This window comes from Rhinolophus sinicus, chromosome 16 (assembly GCF_057876585.1).
Source record: "Rhinolophus sinicus isolate RSI-liver-muscle chromosome 16, RSI-T2T, whole genome shotgun sequence".
Lineage (NCBI taxonomy): Eukaryota > Metazoa > Chordata > Mammalia > Chiroptera > Rhinolophidae > Rhinolophus > Rhinolophus sinicus.
The window spans coordinates 29,017,389-29,039,941 of NC_142516.1; the positions used below are offsets into that span (position 1 = coordinate 29,017,389).

Below are 22,553 nucleotides of genomic sequence, written 5' to 3' on the forward strand. Positions count from 1 at the left end.
CACATAGATAATCAGGTGTTCTGGAGGAGAGAAAAGACTATATATGAATATAATATAAATAATAAATATAGTATATATTACTTATATAATGTATATAGTATATATAATATACTATATATTATTTATAACATACATAAATATATATTTTATATATACACACCATATATGTATACATTTATTGTGTGTGTGTGTGTGTGTGTGTGTGTGTGTTTTCTGAGTTGAAAGACTTGGGTGTATAGATTGAAGGCATCCCTGTGTCCCAGATAAAATCAAGAATGCCATGGCCAAATCTATCTTGGCAAATTTTTTGAATTCTAAGAATAAGGAAAAAATTTTTCCAGAATTCAGGCAGAGAAAACCAGATACCCTACAAATGAACAACAATCAAACTAGCCCCAGATTTCTCCTCTGCATCACTTTGTAGTTTTAAAGGGGAAAAATGGTAGCCCAAGAATTTTATGCCCAGCTAAATTCTACCATCTAGCAAGGCAACAGAGGGTCATTCTCAGCAAGTTTTTGATCTCTTACTGGTCTTCAGAATATTAAAAGATACTCCAGCAGGTTGAGACCGGAAGCAAGATTAATATATCCAGAATAGAGAAGAGTGGATATATAGTTTGAGTATGAAAAGGGACAAAAGAAAACAAAAAGGAAGCATTATAAAGAGTAAGACTGCCAACAAGATGATAAATGCAAGACCAAGTATTTATTATACCAATAAGCATATATATTTAAAATTCATTCATGTACTCTTTTCAAGAAACATACTTACAAATGATCTTAATAGAATACAAATAGAAGGACAATCAGAGCTATGCCAAGCAAAAATAAAGTAAGGGTTTCAATATTAATATCAAGCAACACATTGATTCACTAGTAATATCAAGCAAGATGTAATATAAAACAAAAAGCAATAAAATGACAAAGGATTTATTTTACCTTGATAAATATTTTAATCCTCAGTTCATTCAATGATTTTCTATTAAGTGCCTGATATTTGCAGTAGACAAGGATACACGTTGTTGAAAAATAACGATATAATTGTGATGAACATTTATGCTCAAAACAACATAAAATCAAAGCATGTAAAGCAAAAACTATGGAAACACATAAAGAAATTGTCAGAAACAATGGAGAAAAATTTAACAAACCTCTCAGTCTTTGACAGGTCAATGAAAAAACACAATGCATGTGATAATATAATTGTTTAGTGTGATTATATCTCTTATGCATAAGAAGTCTGATAATGTTATAGTTTACAGCTAGAGACTGAATCTGCTTTTCCAGTAACTACAGAACTTTTACAAAAATTGATTGTGTGATCAATGGTATTATCAATTGATTGTATGATCAGGCCACAGAGAAAATCTCAATAAACTCCAAAAGCAGATGCTGTACATGCCAAATTCTTAAAGCAATGCAATACAACTAGAAATGATAACAAAACTATAAAATAAATTTTAAAGTACTCTCTGAAATAAATATTTGGTTTAGGGATTAACTCAAAGCCTTAATCAGTCTTTTTAGAAATGAACTTGGTTGTGTGAAATAAGGCAGGAGAGCCCAGAAGGGTTGGGTCTTCAAGTTAGGGCCCTACTGCAAGAGGCCTGGTGTTTCCAGAGCTGAGTGACCGTGCTAGGGGAGGAAGGTCTGGCAGGCACAGAGGAGGTAGGGGACAGCCATGAAGAAGAGAAAGAGCTTGATACTTCTGGCCAAGATGGTGGAGTAGGCAAGTGCTGTGCTTGCCTCCTCCCATGACCACATCAGAATTACAACTAAATTATAGAATAACCACCCTTGAGAACTGCCTGAAGAGTAGCTGAACAGAACTCTCATAACTAAGGATATAAAGAAGAAGCTATCTCGAGACTGAATATTGAATGTTGACTGTAATTGCGAGAGAGAGAGAGAGAGAGAGAGAGAGAGAGAGAGAGAGAGAGAGAGAGAGAGAGAGAGAGAGAGAGAAGAAGGAGGAGGAGGAGGAGGAGGAGGAGGAGGAGGAGGAGGGAGGGAGGGAGGGAGGGAGGGAGGGAGGGAGGGAGGGAGGGAGGGAGGGAGAGAGAACGTGCGCACTCTGGTGCGCTGGTGTTAGAGTTCTTTAGACTTGGATTTGAGTCCTGCTTCTCTCTCTTATTGGCTACGGTGGATATCTCGGTATCTCCCCATTTCAGGGCCTCAGTCTGCTTATTCAAAACTAGGGGTGTTGAGCTGTATCAGTGGTTCTCAACCCTCACTGGGCATCATAATCACCTGGGAAATTTTAAAATAATACCGATGCTTGGGCTGTATGCCCAGATTCTGATTCAATTGGTTTGGAGTGGGACCAAGTCATCAATATTTTTAAAAATCACCCCAGGTGATTCCAATATGCAGCCAGGGTAGAGAACACCAGAGCTAGATGATTTTGCAGGTTCCTCTAGTTCAGCAGTGCTACTGGGCACCTGCAATCTTTGCCCATGGAAGGAAGTTTTAGGAGCTAAAGCCAGAGGAACAGTGATGCCAAGCTATCTAATCAAAGTGTGCATTATCTCAAATGGTGCAGAAAATGTCAGTGCCAGTTAATATTTTGCACCCAACATGATTTAGACCTGGGGCATATATTGTACTTCAAGCCCATTGTAAACACAATGGGCCATTTATTCACTGAACAGTAACCACTGTAATTACCTACAGGGCAAACATATGAGGTTGTTCAAGCAACAATTAATTGTGGACCTGGAACTAATGGGACAATAATGGTAAAGTATCAACCAGAGTGTGATTCAGAAATCACATCAGAAAACCAGCACTTTCCAAATTATATTAGATAGGCGTTTTTGGGGATGTGATGGCACATATACCATCCTGGGTCCTAAAATAGTTGCTCCCTGATTTTTCTACTAGCTCCTTCCTCCGCCAGTGACTGCAGGAGACTTGAACTGTTGTTTTTATCTTGAGAGAAGTATCACGAACACTAGGTTTTAGGGGACTGCAGAGTTTCTATTTCTTGTACTCACTGTGGGTCCAAAATATCACCTGCTGATCTTGTTTGGGTTGTGGGATCCTCTTTGTGAATTGGATGGAAGCCATGGATCCTCTTTTCAGAAAAATGTGTGTGTCTTTATGTACATACAGGCCCATTAAAGCTTTTTCATACAGTTTCCTGGGAGTTCACAGACACCTTGAAGTCCCTCCATGTTTGTTCTCTCGAAGTCATGGTCCAACCTCTGTTTGTATGCCTCTAGACACAGGGATCTCACTACTTCCAACGGCAGGCCTTCCACTGCTGGACAATTCTGAATGCAAGCATTCCTCAGTGTGTCCACCTGAGATTTTCCTCCTTGCAGGTTCTTCCCCTCGGTCCTTATTCTACCCCCAATTTTTAAACAGTCATTCTACCCTTGACCCGTCTTGGGATGACGTGTTTGTCTCTGGGGGGGATCTTAGAAATTGGTTCCTAGCTGTCTGGCTCCACATCACATCTGATGGGCTGTTGTGCATTCAGCTCCAACATATGGGAGCTGTTTACGTTGCTGAGTGGACGCGGGAGATCCAAGGATCAAAAGTAATGGCTGTCTGCCTTCTGAGTCAGACCAGGAAAAGGGACAAAAACTCCACTGCCCTGCTCTGCTGAAGTCTTGGGAAGAAAAGAAAGAGTTCCTCTTCAGATGGCAGGAGAGGGAGCAAAGTGTGGGGGCAGAGCCCCAGAAAGAAGTTTCCAGGCTCTCGGCCTCACATAGACAGGTGCCTGGCTCAGGTAGTAAATGGCCATCAATGTGATTGGATGGCCATCAGCTGTGGCTAGTTGGCCGTCAGCTGTAACCAATGAGCCATTGGCCACTAATATAACTGCTGTGGCTATGCTAGCAGAGAGAGGGAAGAGAGAGAAAGAATGGGGGCTAGCAAGAAGATGGCGGCTAGGCTGGCAAGCGTGGATGGCGGTTTGCGGACAGTGTGGATCCAGCCTCCAGTGAGAGTATAGTGCCGCCAGAGAGAATATAGTGGTATGACTCCCCTACCTATGGCTCCGTGGGTGTTCCTTTTTGGCCTCACCATATCCTGCGTTATGTGGGGAGCGGGAGCAGAGACCCCACTGGACGCCCTGCACGACAAATGGCGCAGCGAGCAGGGTCTCCCGCACGACACAAAGCATCCTCAGCTGGTACCTGAGGGTGTCAGGATGTTATTTCCCTGGATGCTGAAATTGGATTCTGGGTTGTATTGGATCTGCAACTGCTACTGGGCCAGGCTAGGGTTGCAAGGGTTGGGGGAGAAAGCCAGTGGCAGCAAACAGTGGTCTTGTTTCAGCTGTGCCCTCTCTGGATCAAAGATTTAAATGAAACAACAACCATAAAAAAAAAAAAAAAAAAAAAAAAAAAGAAAAAGAAGGAAAAGAAGGTAGGAAGAGAGAGGAGAAGAAGGGAGGGAGAAAGAAATAAAGGAATGGAAGGAGGGAGAGATGACAGACAGACTAGAAGAAACCATGAAAGAATTCTTTTATAATCTCAAAGTAGGGAAGGCCTTTCTACCTATGACACTAAACCTGAAGACATAAAATCTAATAAATTCAACCACATTAAAAAGAAATTTCTATATGGCAAAAGACACCATAAGAAACATCAAAAGGAAAAGTACAAACTGGTGTGTGGTGGGGGTGGAGATGGGGGGATAGGAGGATGAGGAATAGCAACTTATATCACAAAGGACTGTTTCTTTAATGTAAAAGATCGTTTCTACCAACTGCTAAGAAAAATGATTCAAATTGAAACACAAGCAAAGGATGGGAACAGTTTTCATAAAGAACCTGCGAACTTCTCTTAAGCATAGGAAGAGATACACACCCTCACTCTTAATAAGTTAAATGCAAATTAGACTGACAACAAGGTACCGTTTTCCCACCATCACACTGCAAAGATCAAAAAGTTTGATAAGCACCTTCTATGGATGATGCTGAGGGGAAGGGAGAGCAGAGATCAGAGGAAATATTATGGAAGAGGTGACATTTAAGCTGGGCCTTGTAGGACAGATAATTAAAATCCAATTTAGCAACTTACTGACACTTAAAAGAAAAAGAAGAAGCAATAAAGGGAAAGATGGGCAGATTTGACTACTGAGTATAAATTAAAATACACACATGAAAAATGATAAAGCAAACAAACTGGGATATTTGCAGCAATTGTAACAGCCTGAGATTGAATGCTACACAAATAAAAGTCTTCATTAAACTCAGTAAGAAAAGCATTAAAACACCACTCAAAAGAAACGAAAGACATGAAAAAGCAATTCCTAAAATAGGACATACTACTAGTAATGACCACCTGGGAAAAAGATTAAACATTATGCATAACCAATGAATACAATATGATTCCAGTTTTGTAGTGATAAATCATTATAAAATTAGATAGAAAAGTGGTTTTATTTCCCTCTGTTGACAAGAATGTGGTGAAATTAGCCCTCTAATTATACTTGGTTAGTGGGTATATAAATTGATACAATCCTTTTTGGAAATAAGTATCAAGTCTTTAAAAACTTGTATCTTTTATCTGGGAAATTTTATATCACAGACTTTATCCTATAGAAATAACCTGAAGTTTAGGGGAAAAAATTGCTGTGCACAGGTTGCTTGTAGACTAATATGGCAGTAATGACAAGTTAGAAACAACCTAATGCTCCCAAATTAGAGATAGTTCAGTAAATGATGGTATTTTCATATACTGGAACATTATGCAGCTTTAGAATGTTTATAGGGAGTTATTAACAGGATGGTTAAATGCTCGTAGGACAATGTGAAGTCAGGGGAAAAAAACAACTGAATGTTGTATGTAGAATAATGTCAAGAATCTTTTTGAAAGAAAAAAATCTCTGTGCATGGAAAAAGGACTAAAAGGAAACAGACTACAATATTAATTGTGGTTTTTTGGGGTTCATTTTTTTCCTTCTTTCTCCTTATTTTGCATTCTTAAAAATATTCTCTTCCATTATAATGTATTACCTTTACAATAAAAAGGCTTAAGAACATCTTGCCCTGTGTGTTTGTTCCCCAAGTCAGAACTAAAGGTCTCCATTCTGTTCAGAAAGATCCTGGGCTTCGAGCCGTGAGGCCCACCAGTAAAAGTGTTGTCTCTTTTGTGTTTTTCAGCTTTCCTTTGCTGCGACCACGCCTGTTCTAGCTGATAAGAAAAAATACCCTTACTTCTTCCGGACTGTCCCATCAGATAATGCGGTGAATCCCGCCATCCTGAAGCTGCTAAAGCACTTCCAGTGGAAGCGAGTGGGCACGCTGACACAAGACGTGCAGAGGTTTTCGGAGGTACGCTTTGCTGAGGGGTCATGCTCTCACCTACCTGTTAGCTGTTGTCATCTCCAAGCAAGGGGCGATATGGCTGAATCAGGGATGGGCAATATCACAGGGCTTTTAAGCACGCTTTTATTAGCAGTAGCGAAGCTGTTTTACCATTGACAAAACAGAACTGCTGGCCGAGGAATCTATGCATGGGACAGGTGACAGCCTCCATCTTAGATAGCCCGGGAGTGAACCCTTCCCTTGCATTGTGCCTTTGTGCTAAATCCTGTGGCTTATTCATCCTCACTGCCCCTATAGGTTTGTTGTCCTTGCTACTGAGGCTGTAGTGACCATCTAAAATTGTGATGTGCCACCAACAGCACTTTTCCTGTGAGGAAAGTTTCGGGGAAGAGCTAATTTGGAACAAAGACTCCAGTGTCACTGTCGATTGGGTGGATTTTTTTGTTTGTTTCAATGGCTTACAAACATACATCATACATGGCGATTTCATTTCTTGCCAAAAAAAGCCAGAATATATATAGTATGATAGATAGATAGATAGATAGATAGATAGATAGATAGATAGATAGATAGATAGATAGATAAAAGGGTTGCTTTAACCAATTGCCCTAAATCCGATATCCTCTCCCAAGTGAACCCCTGCTCTCAATTTGGCGTTCATTTGACCAGAACTTTTTCAATGTATTTGTTTAAACCTAATGACTTCACACTATATACAGAAGGTGCCAAAAAAAATGTGTACACATTTTAAGGAAAAAACTGTATTAAAATTATAATATTCAATGTATACCGATAACAAAAGATGAATACAAGTCACGTTTGACTTCTGCAATTACAAGAGGTGCTCAAAGTGGTTACCATCAGCGTAATTTTAATATAGGTTTTTTCTTTCTTAAAATGGGTATACTTTTCTTTTTTGGCACCCTCCGTATTTTGCATTTTTCACTTTACAAGAGACCTTAGAGCTCTTCATTGCCTCATACTTATTAATGGGCCATGGTGTTCTGTCAGATGGATAAATGGGAGTTTATTGAACCAGATCCCTATGGATGTTCACAGCTTTTTGATATCACAGCCAACATCTTCCTGCCTGATGTGCATCTTTGTAGTAGATTCCTAGAAGTGGAATTACTGGGTCATTTAAAATATTGAGACAAATTGACTTCTAGAAAGGCTGTTCCAATTTCTAGTCCTGTCATTGTGTTTGAAAATTTCCATTTCCCCACATCCTTACTAAGAGTGGATATTAGCGGTGTTTAAAAAGTTTTCCCACTCAGATGAGCGTAAATGGTCTCTTGTCTTTCTTCCCATTCTCCTTATAGCTCCTACTTTTCTTTCTCCTTCCACATATGTTCTCGATACCGTGTTTCCCCAAAAATAAGACCCAACCAGAAAAATAAGCACTAGCATGATTTTTCAGGATGACATCCCCTGAACATAAGCCCATAATGCGTCTTTTGGAGCAAAAATTAATATAAGACCCGGTCTTATTTTCGGGGAAACACAGTAGTTGGAGCCTTCCAACAAGGCAAGACATTCCAAGTGTGCTTAGCTGCCCAAGAAAAACAACAACAACAAACAAACTGAGTGATGTGGGGAAGAAATGTGTGAGTCAGTGTCCGGCTTGGACCTCAGTGGGACGAGTAGGACAGGACCTGCTCCTTTCTGCATCGGGGGGTGGGAGGTGGCAAGGAGGGTGAGGGCAGAGAGGTCTGGGAATCACCTGACCTGGTTTGCACTCCAGCCCTGCACTTACTTTTCTGAAGCTCTGCCCCGTCTCTCCCGGGGGAAGGAGAGGCCACTGAATGCATTGACTATGCAACCTTGGAAAAGTCACCTTACTCCTTTGGGCTGCGGTTTCCACCCCTATGAAATGAGGACAATAACCCTTCCCATGGCTTCCCTACAGGGTTCTTGCCAACATCAGATGAGTCATGAATTTGAAAGAGCTTTGTAAACTGTACAGAGAGGGATGCACAGAGAGAGATGTTTTGGGAGGTGCTTGAAAAGCAGAAGTGTGTGACCCCTCCATCTGTGGTTCTCCAAACAAGGCAAGGTTTTCCCAGGCAAGACTGGCCCTCAGCTTCCCACCTCTCTATTTCTCAGTCCCTAGGGAGAGTGACAAAGGGAACTTGACCTCCACGGGGAATGACTCATTGCCAAACACTGAAGAGGCTTTTGCTGGAAGACTGCTCTTTACGGCAGCGACAAATATTCTAAAATGAGTGTGAAACAGGTTGACGGTGAAGGTGGGGAGGGCCAGCTCTGTGGCCCCGTTAACACAGGACTCTGCAGCGATTTGGAGGGATCGGCTTTTTTCCAATAGAGTCTTTGGCTGTCAGAGCCTGTGGGGCCCTAGAGACACCTCCCCCAACCACATCATTTTACAAAAGGGGAAACTGAGGCCTAGAGAGGGGAAGGGACAAAGTTCAGGGTTTCAAAGCACCTCCAAAGTCATGAAAGATCATTCACAGGAAAGTCAGAGCTAAATCCCGGGTCTGGATTCCTAGTCCAGACTTCCCATTGCTCCTTCTTTCCATCCAACTATAACTTCCTACAGTCACATGGAAACTGCATGTGACCTCAGAGGTTTGAAAAACCCGAAAGCCTTGGTCTAAAGAGGGTAAGATTTCAGCCCCAACTTCATTGAGTGCTTTACGGGTCCCCAACACTGTCACAGACTGCCATCCTGTAGGAAGGCGTTATGGTTCCCATTTTACAGATGAGGGAACTGAGGCTTGCAGACGACGGGTGGCTCCTTGCCCCAGGACACATGCTGGTAAAGAGCCCAGTAGAGGCTGGAAGCCTGAGCCTCCAGACTCAGTGTTTTCTCCCTGGGGTCAGGTACTGACCCTGTGGCACCACATCTGCGTCCCTGCAAGCCGTGTGAGGGCCCTACGCAGGGTTTCAGGGCATCTCAGTGGGAAACCTTTTTTCTGAGGACAGGATGTTGCTTGCTGGTATTGCTGGCAAGAACCCCTCTCGATTTAAATCTCTCAGCCCAGCTGACTCCTCTCTGTGCCCAAGGGCTTTGGCATCCCTCTCCCCGGTGTCTAGGCTGCATTGCTGGAGTGCAGGCCCTGGAAACTTGCCAGGGGCTAACAGCTTTTCATGAGTGCAAAGGAAACTGGATTCCTTTTATGAAACTGGTCGATCAGCAGTGTCAAGCACTTGTGTTCCGGACTGGTGCACTGGAAGGAATGTCAAATGACAGCAATCTTGAAATTGGAGGGGGTTGGGGAGAGGGCTGAGGGCCATCCCACCTTGGGACCAGCTGCTCCTTCCATCCCCCAGTCACCGAGGTTCAAGGCCAGTGCATGGTGGCCCGGAGGCTGCTCCAGCGTTGGAGCAGATGTGCCGATCTCCAGGCCCAGCTTTGCCAAGCCGTGGCTGTGTGACACCTGGCAATTCACTTCCCCACGATGAGATCCCGATTTGCCTTGTATAAAACTGAGAGATTTAGTCCCACCTCACAGGCACTGGGAGATGAGACGGTTAAATGAGAAAATGAAAACGAAAGGCTTACGAACGGCTGGTGCTCATTAAGTGAACACTCTCCGTGCCACTAATTCATGGGACAAACTCTAGGAGTGCATATCCATTAACTCAAAAAATAATAATGCAGCCTACAGTGTGCAAAGGTTTCTGATGGGCACAGACCTTGTGCAGTGGAGGGCCAGAGTGGAACGAACATGGCCTTAGGGTCCATAGGTGTCAGGCCTTCTTAGTTGGGTTCTCGACTCTGGCTGCTCATTAGAATCCCTAGGGGAATTTTTTTTTAATACAAAATTTAAATTTCGTAAGTTGGGTTTTGCCTTGTCCTTTTTTCCCACTTTTAACAGTTTTATTGGGATATAATTTATATGCCATACAGTTCATCCATTGTTAGTGTACAGTTTAATTATTTTTGTAGCAAATTTAGAATGGTTCTGCACCCATTACCACAACCCAGTCTTACAGCACACCCATCCCTCGTGCCCCATTTTTAGTGATTCCCACCCCTAGACCCAGGTTCATTTGCTTGCTTTCTAGTTTTACCTTGTCTGGAAATTTCATATAAATAGAATTATATAACATGTCCTTTTTTGTGCCTGGCTTATTTCATCTAGCAGAGTTTTTGAGGTTTATTCATGTGCATGTATCAAAAGTTTGTTTCTTTACACAGCTGAGTAGTATTCCCTGTATGGATAGGGCATATTTTAGAATCACCAGGGGGTCTTTACAAATGCTGATGCCCAGGCCACCCCCCAGAACAATTGCATTAGCTCCCCCTGGCATTAGAACCCTTTCAGGCTCTCCAGGTGAACTCAGCGTGCTGCCAGTGTGGCTGTCCTGCTCCGCTGGCTCAGGAAGTCAGCGTGGGAATGGCAGTCTTTCACGGTGGGAGCCCTGGAGTTCAGAGTAGCCCTGGTCCATGTGGTGCCATGACTGCCCTCAGCAGGCCTGGTGACTGTGCAGCAGGATGGAGCAGGGGGAGAATGGCCTTGACTCAGCACTGAGGCTCCGCCAGGTAGAGAAGATAAAGTGGGGAGGGGTGAGGAAGAATGAGGGTACAGCTGAGAGGGTGGGCCCAGGATGGAGAGGGTGCGCAGGTAGGTGGCCTGTGGACTTGGAGGGAGAGTAGCTCTGGAAGTCTCTGAGCAGCTTGAGGGTGTGGGGATGAGGCAGCTGGAAGGAGGGGAGGCTGTGGTCAGAGCTGGAGGAGGGATCTAGGGGTTGAGGGGCCAGGCCCTGGCTGTGTGTGAGTAGCTAAAGCACAGCGGAGGCAGAGGTCACTGGAATTAGGAGCAAGGAAGTGAGAGGGCAGAATGCTGCGTGACATCCACATGGGCACTGCAGGCCCAGGGTGGAGGCAAGGCTTGGGGTGCAGATGAAGGCAGTGAGCAGGGGTACCTAGGAGGACCGGCGGACAGCGACAGGGGGACTCGGGCCTCTCCCCCAATTCCAGGTCCTGTCATCTAACCCATCTTCACCAAGTTATTCTTTTGGTTCCCAATTCTGTGATACAACTAACCAGCTAAGTCCTCTTGGACAAAGCACTCAGTCTCTCCAGGCCTCCGTTTCCCCTTCTGTAAGATAAGGGAGTTGGGCCAGTTGACCCCTAAGATCTCTCCTAGCTAAAAGAGTTTGTGATGAGGGCTTAGGGAGATCTATCTGGTCATTGACTCCCCGGGATGTGACTGGAGAATCCTTAGCCGCTTTGTGCCTCCGTTTCTTCATCTTGGAAATGGGGGTAATAATAGCACTATCCAACTCTTAGGGTTGTTGTGAGGATTAAGTGTATTTGGAAAGTTCAAGTGCAAAGAGAAGCTCTTGACTCATAATAAGCACCATGCATGGGACAGCTGTTATCTTTATTATCACCTAGACTGTGGTTCCTTAGCCCATGGCTGGCCCTCATTAGGAGCCCGGCTGTGTGGCTGGGTTTCATGCCTGCCGCAAGCACTGCTCCCTTTCCTTTCCGCCCTCCAAGCAGGCTCGGCGACTCCCTGCCCAGTCACTGGTCCTCACTGATCTCGGGCCTTCTGGGGCTGACCTTTCCATACCAGAGGCTGCCCCCAATTGTCAGGACCCCCCAAGGCCCTTGATCTGTCCAAGACCAAAAGGGCACCATCTGCAGAGCTTCCCCTTCAAAGCACCTGCCCTTTCAGCCCTCCACAGCCCTGCCTCACGCTTTGAAGTTTTTCCTGCTGGCCAACTCACCATCTGCCCCACCAAAGGGGCCTCTGGTCACTTCCTCTAAAGTTACCGTTTGTTATTATGGAGCGGTAGCCTGGGGGACACTCCTGCAGTGGAGGGTAGGGGACCTCGTGTTTGTTAACCCAGGAGCCAACCTTATTAGAGTCATTAGCCTTCCCTGCTGCTCTGAGAAGACATGAGCTCCTTGGCATGGCTGGCGAGACCCATCTCAGTCCCCTGAGGTCTCCTCCTCTCTCACCCTTTGGTCCAGCCACACCTTCACAACTCTCTGCAGGACCATCCTCCCCGACACCTGGCTCAACCTGCCTCCCCAGGTGGCATCAGACATGACACCGCTGTGCTCCTCTCCTCTCGGGCTTGTCCCTGTACCAGTTCCTTGCACAGTGCAGTGTAACGCACCATCTGCTTCCTCATTGATCACCGACTGCCACTGGACTGCACAGCGCCTGGGGACGAGACCTCTCTGTCCCCTCACTCTGCGTGCTGCCTGGCACATGTGTGTTCAGCAAGGGATCTCTGCCCATTAGGCCAGATTCTTAGGGCCTTGCCCTCTGTTGCCCTTAGTCTGCCTGCACCTGGGATGGCGAGATGGGGGTCAGAGGGGTGCCGAGAAAGCCCAGTCCTTCTGCTGAGCCACTGGGCCGTGGGGACAGAGAGGAGCCAGCACAGCTGACGAGTCACACTCCCACAGATCTCAGCGCAGCCCATGCTGCTGTTTCTTACCTGACTCTTTTTTGGATGTGGCATTGTTTATTGGTGGGGATCCTTCTAGAGATCTCAGTGGAAAGTTTACTGGAAGCAGCAGTGACCAGGGACCTGCCATGTGGTTGCTTCTGGGTGGCCTCGGTGTTGGGCATTGGGAACGAACACACTGTGCTTTGTATCTGCGTGACTGCCCTCGGCTGCATCACCCTGGGAGGGTCTCTGCGTCATCACTACTCAGAATCCTCTTTCCTGGACCAGGTACTCCCATCCTCTAGAACACTGGTTCTCAGAGTATGGGCCCTGTACCAGCAGCATCCGTGTCTTGTTAGAAGAGCAAATTTGAGGGCTCCGCCCCAGACCCTCCTGAATCAGACCCTCTGGGGTGGGGTCCAGCAACCTGGTGTTTGAGAATCCCTGTAGAGGAGGAATGGGCCTCTGTGTTCCTGTGGGCCTCGGTGGGCTCGGCGGGCCTTCAGCCGAGGCCCCTGTGTTCCTGGGCCCACTGTGTCTGAGAAGAGGTCCAAGCATGCCGGCCGGGCTGAGCTATCTCTGGTCCCTGTGCTCGGCTTCGCTCCAGGCTGCAGGATTACATGGGTGGCCCATGTATCCACAGACCCTCCGTCATCAGGAGGCAGCAGGGGATTCCTGACTGATCAGATCATAGTCCCGATGGTCCTAGTGCCCCATCCAGTGCCCCAACTCTTCTGAAGAACTAAAAGCTGATGCTTTTAGGTGACTTGGCGGTCTGCCCTCAGGCAAGACATGTCCTCTCCTTGGTGCTCTAGTGCCAGCTCTGGGCGAGACCCCGCCTGTGGGCCAGCCGGCAGGGACGGCTTCCTCTATATCCATCCTGCCCGCACCAACGAGCTATCTCTTTGGCATCTGGGGGGAGAGGGGGGTTCATTATTTCCGAGGGTAGTATGTATATGTGACATGATTTGTGCACGATTTTAATAGTTACGTATTTATGTTATTATATACCAGGGGAAAAAAGATTACTAGCCCATCAAAATTATACTTCAAGGGTGTTATTGTTTAGGATAGAAAACATTTAAAAAGTGAGACCGGTTAAAGGAAAATACTAAGCTAGGAAGTACATAGGTGGTGTGCTTATGCAGTGAAATTGCTTCTAAGGGGGTATAGGAGGGACTGAAGTTTTGGGGGCCACTGGGATGGATGAAGCCCAGAGGGCCGCCTGTTCATTTGATAGATGGGGGTGGGTAAGGGGTGGAGGGTAGAACTAGCAGTAATAGGCTGTTCCCTGAAGACCTGGTACAATGCAGATATTCAAAGGGAGAGACTCAAGGTCAAGGTCAAGAATGGTGCCCCCCCCCCCCAGGCCTTCAGCCTTCTGAGGCCCAGGCTCCATGGGGCAGACTCTGGGGTTCAAGCAACACTTGTTCCTTCATGTGAGTACCCCCAGGGAGAGTGTGGCTCACCAGCCGGTGCCCTGCCCTACCCATCCCTGCAGAGTAGAAAGAGCCCACCTGGGTGAGAACCACCTCCCATCAGGGTCTGCAGTTTCTAGTGCTCCTGCCATCTTGGTGACAGATCTGGGAGCATACCCAGGGGTTTTGTCCAGTGGTGGCTGCAGTGGCTCAGCCTCTGAAGAAAAAGCAGACCTCCAAGCTGGACGCCTTGCTCTGGCTCAGAGCTCCTGCCCTCAGGAGAGATGTGCTCCTCCGGCGTCCGCTCCAAATAGGTGGGAGACGGCTGCCCCATCTGAGGGAGGAGGAGCTGGTGGATGCTTCCTCTCCAAAACGCCATGCTAGGTCCTCAGAACCCAGCACCCACCCACCACACACCTACCAATTACTAACAGAAAGGAGTGGTGAGGTGCTTGGCTGTGGGTCTGTGGTGCCAGCACCAGGGCTCATGCAGGGCTGGGTGATTGCCACTCTCAGCTTCCCAGGGCTGTGATAGGAGATAAATACGTCCCCCACCCAGGTTGATGGATCCTGGAACATGGGGTGAGTGAGGGCCCAGAAGTAGAAGCTGGAGGTCTCGGGGTTTTAGGGTGGTCCTTTCTGGCCATTTATGGTGACATCAATGTCCTCACCAGCAACAGGCCTCCAGCACAGCCCCTGGGCCTGGTTCCCAGACCCCAACTCTAGCCCCTGGAAGGAGCTGCTGCACCAGAACCTTGGGGGTAAGGAAATGTTAATTATGACATAATCTGCTGCCATTTATGGGGTGCCTACTGTGTGCAGGTGATGACATTCAGTCACCCAGCATGGTGCCATCTCTGTTTTGTAGAACAGACTCACTCAGAAAGGATTAAGGCATTTTGCTGAGGTCTCACAGCCAAGAGGTAGCAGGTGTGGGCGTGCACCCAGGTTTGCGCCTTCCCTTGTGGCGCAGAGACCACGGGCCTGGGCCAGTATCGTCACCCACCCTCACTGCACCCCCACAACAGAAGTAAGGAGGTGGATATACAGACCAACCAACCCATGTCAAGGGAACTTCCTCACAGCCCCCTGGAATTTTCACCATAGGATTCTGCATTTAATTTTTATATTTATTATTTTTCCAGATTTGAATCTCTGTCTCTCCAAACCTGTTTCTACCACACTTCCCAGGATATTGGCTAACAGGGCAGTGCATCTTGTAGTGTGTAGGTCCCCAGAGCTATTCTGGTAGATTCTGGCTACGGTTTTCCCCCAAGGCCCATCTGCCAGACTTGGGTAATGCTAGGCAACGTGAGCAAAGGAGTGGAGCTGGAAGGTGTGTGGAGCCTTCAGGAACCGACGAACAGTCTGTGGGGCTGAAGAGCTCACTGTGCAGGGTGAGAAGTGGGAGAACCAGCTGGGAGGAAGGAAGGATGATGAGGACCCTGCATGCTTCTGCGTTTGTACTTTACCCGTCTGCAGTAGGGAGCCACAAAAGGTTTTTTAATAGGAGGTAAGAGATGGTAGCAGTCCTGAGGGCAGATTGAGGTGAAGAGCCCAGAGTCTGGGAAACCAGCCAGGAGGTTACTGCAGTACTTCAGGAGAAAAATAGTAAGACTAGTTATTTTCTTACATAAAAACCTCAAATTCTCTTTGTTTTTATTTGTGTTCCTTTGTTATAAAATACTAATGATTGTTTTCTAATCATAATATTGATATGTACTCAACGCAGAAAATTTGGAAGATACAGAGGAGCAAAAAGGAACATTAAAAATTGGCCGTCACCTACCCACTGAAAGGTCATGGTTAACATCTACAGGCATACGTCTTAACAGTTTTTCAATGTATGTAAGTGAGCATGTATAAACAGATATTTGCTCTTACTATAGAAATGGCTTCTTTAATTGAGCAACTCAGCGAGACTGTTTTCCCAGGCCAGCAGATACTCTCCACTACCACATCTCATAATGGCTTGTAGGCTCTGGGCCTGGTGACCCTATGAACTGGCCCATCTGTGCCACAGCCCCCTCTGATGTGTTTTGGGCAGTGTTTTCCCCCAGTCTTATTTATCCTATAATCTGTGCCATTCCTTCCTGTATTGCAACAGTTCTGCTAATATTCTGTCCATTGGTGGTCTTCTTGTTTTCTAAAAGTTAAGAGATTTTTTTTTTTTCTTCAAAAAAATATTTGCCATGTTGAGGAATTTGGGCTGGGACAGGAGGTACATGTGTATTCTCTGTTGCTGTTTTTCCAGTAACTGTTGAAAAAATTCTACCCTGTGGATATGCCATAATTACTCAAGGAAGCTTCCATTATATAGAAATAGTGGCCAGTTTTTCCTGATTACAAAACAACAGTGCAGTAAACTCATATTTGTATTTTTATGTGAACATCTCTGATTCTTTTCAGAGGATAAATTCCTAGAAACAGTGTATGCACATTTTGGAACCTTTTGTACATGTTGCCAAATTGTCCTCCAGAAAGATCAGACCAGTTTAGTTTCACCCCGGTATATGAGAGCACTCATTGCCAACATTGCATGTTTTTCATTTTTGATGCTTGGCAATTGCTATTTTAATTTGCATTTCTTTGATTACTACTAAGATTGAATTTCTTTTTTACCAGGAATCTTTTTCGTTTCTGTTTTTCTTTTTGTAAATTGGCTGTTCATGCTATTGGCACATTTTCCTATTGCATGTTCTTTTTCTTACTGATTTATAAGAGCTCTTTATACAGTAAGGATATCAGCCCTTTGTCACATTTGTTGCAGCTATAACCTCATGTTTCTGGTGACATTCAATTATGTTTTTATGTTATTTGCTAACATTGAAATTTTAATATTTTATGTAGTTGAATTTATGAAGACCATTTTTTTTCATTTTTCATTTTATGCTTGGCATGCTCTTCCTGTCCCCAGAATTTTTGTAAATATTCACCTCCACTTTCTTCTAGAACTTTTACTACTTCATTTTTCAGTTTATTTGGAATTTCAGCATATGACCTGAAATATCAAACCTTTCTTTCTCTTGCCCCCATAGTCACTCAATAATTCTTTCAGCATTTAATATATCTTTCCCTGCCTCACTTAAAACACCTATGCTAAATTTTATCTTTAGAAAATAATATACTACATTTTATATACATTTTAGACCAGTTCTGTATACTAGAAATATAATGCAAGCCATATATCCTGTTTCCCCGAAAATAAGACCTAGCTGGGCTATCAGCTCTAATGCGTCTTTTGGAGCAAAAATTAATATAAGACCCGCTATTATATTATATTATATTATATTATATTATATTATATTATATTATATCCAGTCTTATAGTAAAATAAGACCGAGTCTTATATTAATTTTTGCTCCAAAAGACGAATGAGAGCTGATTGTCCGGCTAGGTCTTATTTTCAGGGAAACATGGTAATGTGATTTTAAATTTTCTACTAGCCACCTTTAAAAAACTGAAAAGATATAAGTAAAGTTCATTTTAATAATATTTAATAGTCTTCTATTTAGTGCAGTATACCCAATACTTATCATTTCAACATGTGAAACTAGCCATTTCAAAAGCTCAGTAATCACATGTGTCTCGTGGCTGTCATATTGGACAGTGCAGCTTTATACTATTCCTGACTTTTTAAATTTTCTTGCATTGATCTGTCTATTCTGGAATTGGCATCCCAGTGTTTTGACTATTATTCCATGAAGTTCTGAGTTAGGCACAGGTTAGTGTGGTAGATTCCTTCTCAGTCATTCTGGGATTCAAATTGACTGAATGAAGTTCAGCCATCTTTAGCATGTGGCTTTGAAGTTCCTCTCTGGAAAGAAAATAACCATGGAGGAGTATCACATGGAAAATATTTATGAGCCAGGCCTGACAGCGATGCATGTCACTCACATCTGATTGGCTGTGAATATTATACAGTCCTCCCTTCTTTGTTCACAATTGCCTTTATTTTCACCAATTTAATTTTTGTAAGGTTCCAAAAATACGGTTGGTGTTCTTATTTGAATTTCAGTAACTCCGGAATTAATTCAGGGGACATTTGACATCTTTATAATACTAAGTCTATCTATTCATCAACAAAGAACATCTCTCCATTCAAAATTTCTTATTGGGCCCTCAGTAAAGTTTTGTCATTTTCTTCATATAGATCCTTTCCATTTCCTGTTGGGTTTATTTTCAAGTATTTTTACTGCCTTAGGGAATGGAATTTGTTTTCCTTGATGTTTTTAAAGTGGTTATTGCTGGTATATATAAAAGCTATTGATCAGTGTGTATACATCTTATGACTAGCCATATTCAATTGTAATTATTTCTGGTAGTTTTTCCTCTCTGAATTCCCTTGGGTTTTCTAGGTAGATCACAATACCATCTGGAGCAAGAATAAATTTGCTTCCTGTTTTCCAGAATTACAACATCTTTATCTTCATGATTTCTTATGAGGCAGTGCTGCATAGTGGTTAGAACAGAATGACTGCCTGGGTTCTAATTCTGGCTCAGCTATTTATCAGCTGGGTGACCTTGGGCAAATTATTTAACTTTTTAGTGTCCTTGAAAATGGGCACATACTCAGGTAGACCACATGTTGTAAGTATTAAAATAGTTAATACATATAAAGCACTTAGGGTTTACAACAGTACCCCAAAAAATACTCAAAATAAATTAAATTTTATTTTTGTTATTGCCTCATTCAATAAACATCCTTCGAGTTATATTTAAAAATTGTGATAATGACATTCTCTCGTCTTGTTCTTGACTACAGTGAGAATGCTGTTTGTAAGGTATGATATCTATTGGAAGAGCAGATATTTCTCATCACGTTAAGGGATATTATATTTTTATTTATTCAGTGTTTGAACCAGTTATGCATGCTGAAAAAATCAGGTGTCTTTTTAGAATCTGTAACAATAGCTATGCAATTTTTTCTTTGATCTATTAGTGTGATAGGTTATAAGCATCCATTTTGTTGTGTCCATTCCATAATGCATTCTTTCATTTGACATGTTTATTGAGTGCCAAGCATGTGTTGGGCACTGTTCTGGGCACTGCAGACACATCAGTGAATGAAACAAAGTGCCTGCCCTCAAGGAGCTTGCATTCTAGTATGGGGAGACAGATGATAAAAACAATAAGCAAATGTATAATATGTCAGATGATGATAAGTACTAGGAAGAAAAATGAAGTACAATAAGGGGAATAGGATATGCCATGAGGGTCGGGGTGAGATCAAGGAGCGCTTCAAACAGGAGGTGAAATTTGAGCAGCCACTTGAAGGCAGTGAGGAGCAAATCACAGGCTACCTGGGAGAAGTGGGTTCCAGAGAAAACAGCATGTGCAAAGGTCCTGATACCAGAATGATTCTGGCGGTGCTGGAGCCACAGCAGGGAGAACATTTATGGCTGGAACAGAGTGGGGGAGGGAGAAGTGGAGCAGTTGTTGGGTGGGTGGGAGGGTGGGATTTTTGGCTCTTACAAGACATTTGTGAGGACTTTGGCTTATACTTTGAGTCAGTTGAGAAGCTACTATATTTCGTTTTTGTTTTATTGAAAAAAAATTCACATAACAGAAAATCCACCATTTTAACCATTTTAAAGTGCACAATGGAATAGTTTTGGGTAATGTACATAATGATGTGCAACTATAACCCCTATCTAATTCCAGAACATTTTTATCACGCCAAAAAGAAATTCCATATCCATTAGCAATTACTCACTTCCCCTCCCCCCAGCCCCTGACAACCACAAATCTACCTTCTGTATCTATGGATTTACCTGTAATAGACATTTCATATAAATGGAATCATAAGGGTGGGAAGTGAAATGGGGAAATGAGTGAAAGTAGTCAAAAGGTACAAAACTTCCAGTGGTAAGATACATGAGTTCTTGGGATGTAACGTACAGCGCGGTGACTATAGTTAACCACACTTGTTTGTATATTTGACAGTTGCTAAAGTATGATCTTAAAACTTGTTATCAGAAGAAACAAAGGTGATGGATATTAACTAGGCTTATTGTGGTAATCATTTCACAATTATACATATATCAAATTATTTATTGTATACTTTGAACTTATACAATGTTATATGTCATTTATATCTCAGTAAAACTAGAAAATGGATGAATCATAACCAAAAAAAAGGAATCATAAAATATGTGGCATTTAGTGTCTAGCTTTATTTGTATATCTTCTTTGGAGAAATGCCTATTCAAAATCTTTGTCCAGTATTTAAATAGGTTATTTGTCTTTTTGCTATTGAGTTATCAGAATTCTTTATATACTGTGGATACTAGATGCTTGCCGGATATATGATTAGCAAATATTTTCTCCCATTCTGTGGGCTGTCTTTGCACTTTCTTAACGGTGTCCTTTGTACAAAAGTTTTTAATTTTGGTGAAGTCCAATTTATCTCTTCACTTTTTTTTCTTTTGTTGCTTGTGCTTTTGGTGTCATACTTAAGGGACCATTGTCTAATCTAAGGTCATGAAGACTTAAACCTGTTTCCTTCAAGGAATTTTATAGTTTTAACTCTTACATTTAGGTCTTTGTCCATTTTGAGTTGATATTAGTATAGGATGTGAGGTAAGAGTCTAGCTTCATTCTTTTGTATGAAGCTATTTAGTTGTTCTAGCATCATTGTTGAAAAGAGCATTATTTCTCCATTAAATGGTCTTGGCATCCTTGTTGAAAATCAATTGACCATAGTAGTATGGGTTTATTTCTGGGCTATTGAGGAGTTTTTAAAAGGAAGAAGGATATGATCTAACTTACATTTTTGAAGGACCATCCTGGCGGCTGAGTAGAAGGTGGTGACTTGAACTAAATAATTAAAACCAATCATTCTGGATCTTATTTACAGTAGAGCTGACAGAGTAGATCCCTTGATAGAATGTATGTATGATGTGAAAAAGAAAGCGGCATCAAGGATGGAGCCAAAGTTTTTGGTCTGAGCAACTAGAAGAAATAAGTTACTACTCATTAATTTGAAGAATGCAGAGGACCAAGTTTTAGAGAGGGACATAAACAGTTAGTTTAGATATGCCTACTGGATATCCAGATGGAGCGGTTGACTAGGCAGTTGGCTAAATGGATCTGGAATTCACATTTACATTACACCGTGTTAACACTCCTAAAATAAACCTATGTTTGTTATGCTGCGTTACTCTTTCAATCAACTTAATTATCTAGGTATTTTTTTCCTGTAAGAGGAGTTGATATTTTACTCTGGTTGTGCCGTCCTTAATCAGGTAGAGTTATCAGAGTTATTCTAGTTTTACAATGTGAATCAGAAAGCTTTCCATCATTTCAGGTGCCCTGGAACAGTTTATAAAATATACAAATTAGCTGCTCTTTGAACATCAGAAATGAATCTGTGAAACCAGCCAGGACTTTCGGTCTCCCACTCCACCATTTTACAAGTTATCTCGGTGGCTTCTTCCGTGCTTCTAGATCACTTTAGGTTTATACTTCTTATGTGGATATTTTCCAGAGAATAGTCTATTTCCTTGAGCTTTTCAAATTGATTAGCATATATTTGAGTGCAGTTTTTAAAATCTCTCTGTTTTTTGTTGCATGCTCTTTCTCATTACAGATATGTTTCCCCACTTTTTTCCTTGATTAAACTAGCTAGTTTGCTAGTTTATTGATGTAACTGGTATTAACAACTTAAATGTAGCGTACAAAAAATGGTCCCATTTCTTATTTTTCCAAGTTAAATTAAACCTGGATCAAGCACTCCACCTGCCAGATTTACCGAGGTTAGCGTCTCCCACTCCAAGCTCATCCTCCATGAAAATAGCCAACATTGGTGGTCTTTCCATCCCCAGGCTGGGAGAGCATGTGTTCTGAGGCCCTTGCTTCCTGCTGCCACTGGGTGGCGCTGTTGACACTGGTCAGACTGTTTACTGCTACTGACCCAGGTCCCTGGGCACATTCCCTGACGTCCTCAAGCTCCTCACTAGGTTCCCAGGTTGCAACCTTTCTGGGAACAGTGTTTTAGCTTCCACAGAGGGCCACTCCCAAGATGCAGGAACACATTATCGAGAGTGATTTGGCCATTTTTCTCCCATGGATCCAGAACCTCTGTTGGCTTTTTCTTCTCAGATGTCCAAACCCCCAAGAATCAGAGAGGGTTTCTTTTAGAACCCTACCCCTAAATGGTTCTATTCCATTTTGCTGCAGAGTAGAGCTCATTCTCCTTAAAACAACACCTTGGTTACTTGGGGGAGGGGGAGTCCACTTGCCTTCCCTTTAAAGATGACTCCCCCTCCCAGAGATAGACAAATTTTCCAGACATTTCTCTTGCTCAAGAATGTGTAAGGAGAACTGACTCTGGGTGGTGAACACACAATGAATGGGATTTATAGATGATATAATACAGAATTGTACACCTGAAATCTATGTAACTTTACTAACAACTGTCACCCCAATAAACTTTAATTAAAATAAATAAATAAAATTTAAAAAAAGAATGTATA

At 43.2% G+C, this 22,553-nt stretch overlaps 1 protein-coding gene across 1 annotated transcript in view; it reads left to right on the top strand.

Annotated features, from left to right (window-relative positions):
• The window catches only part of GABBR2 (gamma-aminobutyric acid type B receptor subunit 2), a 337,234-nt gene that overhangs the window by 140,398 nt on the left and 174,283 nt on the right, over positions 1-22,553 (top strand). Inside the window, exon 3 of the mRNA XM_088793317.1 lies at positions 6,119-6,289. Coding sequence (XP_088649443.1) covers positions 6,119-6,289 — 171 coding nt within the window. The remainder of the gene's footprint in view (positions 1-6,118; positions 6,290-22,553) is intronic.